Below are 2,375 nucleotides of genomic sequence, written 5' to 3' on the forward strand. Positions count from 1 at the left end.
CCCCCCGCGAATACAGAATTGACCAGTGTCCTTTTGCAGTGTCGCGACGTGGAGTCGTCTTCTTTCGCGGCCAGACTGAAATGACGAATGACATCCAGAAGCATATGATCCAGCGCATGGGAGAACTCGCGGGAAAGCCCAAGGAATCAACCCTGCACATCCATCCCGTGCTCAACCCCCAGCGAGCCATGGGTGGTGACGATCTACACATCAGCACCATGAACTCCCGCCAGAGGAAACTTGTCAATGGCAAGTCGACGCCGCGCGACCTGGGAGACGAGAGACAAGTGTTTGAGTCGTGGCACAGCGACATTCAGTCTGAGCAAGTTCCATCCGACTACACCTGCTTGCGACTCGTTGAACTGCCCGAGATTGGAGGAGGTATGTCTGGCCTTCAACTACATTCCCGCCCTCGATCCTGACCAACTCGATGTAGATACGCTCTGGGCATCCGGGTATGAGATCTACGACCGCCTCAGCGAGCCGATGCGCAAGTTCCTTGAACAACACACAGCAAACTACACTGCGCCCTGTAAGCCGAGCATCACAGGGATCCAGGACCCCGATGGGAGCTAACACGTGCATATGCAGTCTTTGATCGAATCATCAAGAACGCACACATCAAAACATATACAGACGCACGTGGACACCCTGAAAACACCGGCCACCCCCTCAAGGCTGTGCACCCGGTCATCCGCACCAACCCCGTGACGGGCTGGAAGAGCGTCTTCGCCATCGGCGCATACGTACGTGTGTCCCAGCAAACCCCATGCACACAAAAGCCCACTGCAGCGAAGTACTAACCAAACACCAAAACAAAAAACAGCCCGCATCCATCAACGGCTTGACGCCCCCAGAGAGCGAAATGATCCTAGACTGGCTCCGGAAAATTGTGCTCCGCAACCACGATCTGCAGTGCCGATTCAGGTGGCAGGGTCCCGGTGACATGGGTATGCTGTTTCTTTTTTTTCTGCTCTTATTTCTTGATTATCCCCTACCTACGTACAGTCACAACTGCATACCATTGCACTCTTCACATCCTTGCACGCGGAACCGGCTTCAAACTAACGCGTTGAAAACAGCTATCTGGGATAACCGCAGCATGCTCCACAATGCCACGACCGACTACGATGATTTGGGCGAGCGCTTCGGACACCGCGTGTGCGGCATCGGCGAGAAGCCCTACCTCGATCCTAACAGCAAGTCGATGCGCGAGGCACTGGCCGAGGAAGGAGAAGTCGTTCCTTAAACGGTGGGCCGGTACACCTTTAAAAAAAATTCTTTTAATCGTCCTCCTTTTTTTGTCCAGCACCACGTGGTGGATTTTCTTTGGTTTGTACGACAGAAAAAGGGGAGAAGAAGCGTGTGTGTGTGTTTTGTTGTCATTGCGTAATGCTTAGTGTGACGAACTGTAGTATTAGTGTTTGTTAGTAGTATCCAAAAAATCCATTCCCTCTTTATTTATTTTTTCTCTTTTGTATTTTTTTTTTAGTCTTTTTCATTTTTGATTTTCTCCGCGAAATGCTACAGTACCCCTTTTTTTGGGGGGGGGGGGGGGTTTCCAAACAAGTGATGTTTAACCTACTGACTGCAGCGGACATGAGAACTCGGAAAAGTCCACAAAAGAAGAGACAGATAGTGCCTATAACGTCATGTCTATGGGAACTGAAACCGCGGCAATCTCAACAGACACGGCATTTGTCTTGGGAGTGGATTCTCACGTGCTGAACATGGCGGATATGGAAAACCTAGTCAAGTACCCAAGATGTGATAGTACGTAGTTAGTGCCTATAACACCATGTTTATCTTGATAATTAATTGAAGCAGCGGCAATCAACACTCGCTTCGGCACAGCTTACTTACGATACTCCTCAACAGCTACACTATGTACAACCAGCAACCGCCTGCGTTGAACAATCAACATGATACACCCCAGTGTTCCATCCTCACAACCATACCCTCATCAATCAAACTTGGCAATTTTTTATTCGCACTCGCGCTCTTTTCCAATGTAGGTATAAATCGCGAGCCTAGTAATGATACCAAGAACGATTCCTCGGCTTATTTTTCTTCTCTCTGTTTCTCTCTCTCTCTATTAATGCAGCGAAAAGACGGCACGTAGTATTATAGCTCACAAGCATATATGATAACACTGATATTTCGTATAATAATAGTTTACGCTCTAGTGTTTTACCAGAAAGAAAGAGAGACATAGTAAGAGAGACAGATAGATAAATAGATAGACAGAAAGTGTGGAACGTTGAACTGTAACCCAAGTCGTTAGCCATTTGTTGGGGCTCTCGTCCCGCTAGCGCCAGCCTCCGATTGGCTTGTCGCGCGAGGATTGCTAACTAAGCTAAGTATTGCTAACGTGT

At 48.7% G+C, this 2,375-nt stretch overlaps 1 protein-coding gene across 1 annotated transcript; it reads left to right on the plus strand.

Moving 5' to 3' along the window:
- Window positions 1-38: 38 nt before the first annotated feature.
- SETTUDRAFT_112491 (uncharacterized protein) lies at window positions 39-1,249 on the plus strand (the record flags this gene model as incomplete). Its single annotated transcript, XM_008028434.1, has 5 exons — window positions 39-381; window positions 437-532; window positions 592-752; window positions 827-950; window positions 1,083-1,249. Coding segments are annotated over 5 exons (891 nt in total), but the record flags the coding sequence as incomplete, so codon positions are not given.
- Window positions 1,250-2,375: the final 1,126 nt, after the last annotated feature.

Source organism: Exserohilum turcica, assembly GCF_000359705.1.
Source record: "Exserohilum turcica Et28A unplaced genomic scaffold SETTUscaffold_245, whole genome shotgun sequence".
In the NCBI taxonomy this organism is placed as follows: Eukaryota; Fungi; Ascomycota; class Dothideomycetes; order Pleosporales; family Pleosporaceae; genus Exserohilum; species Exserohilum turcicum.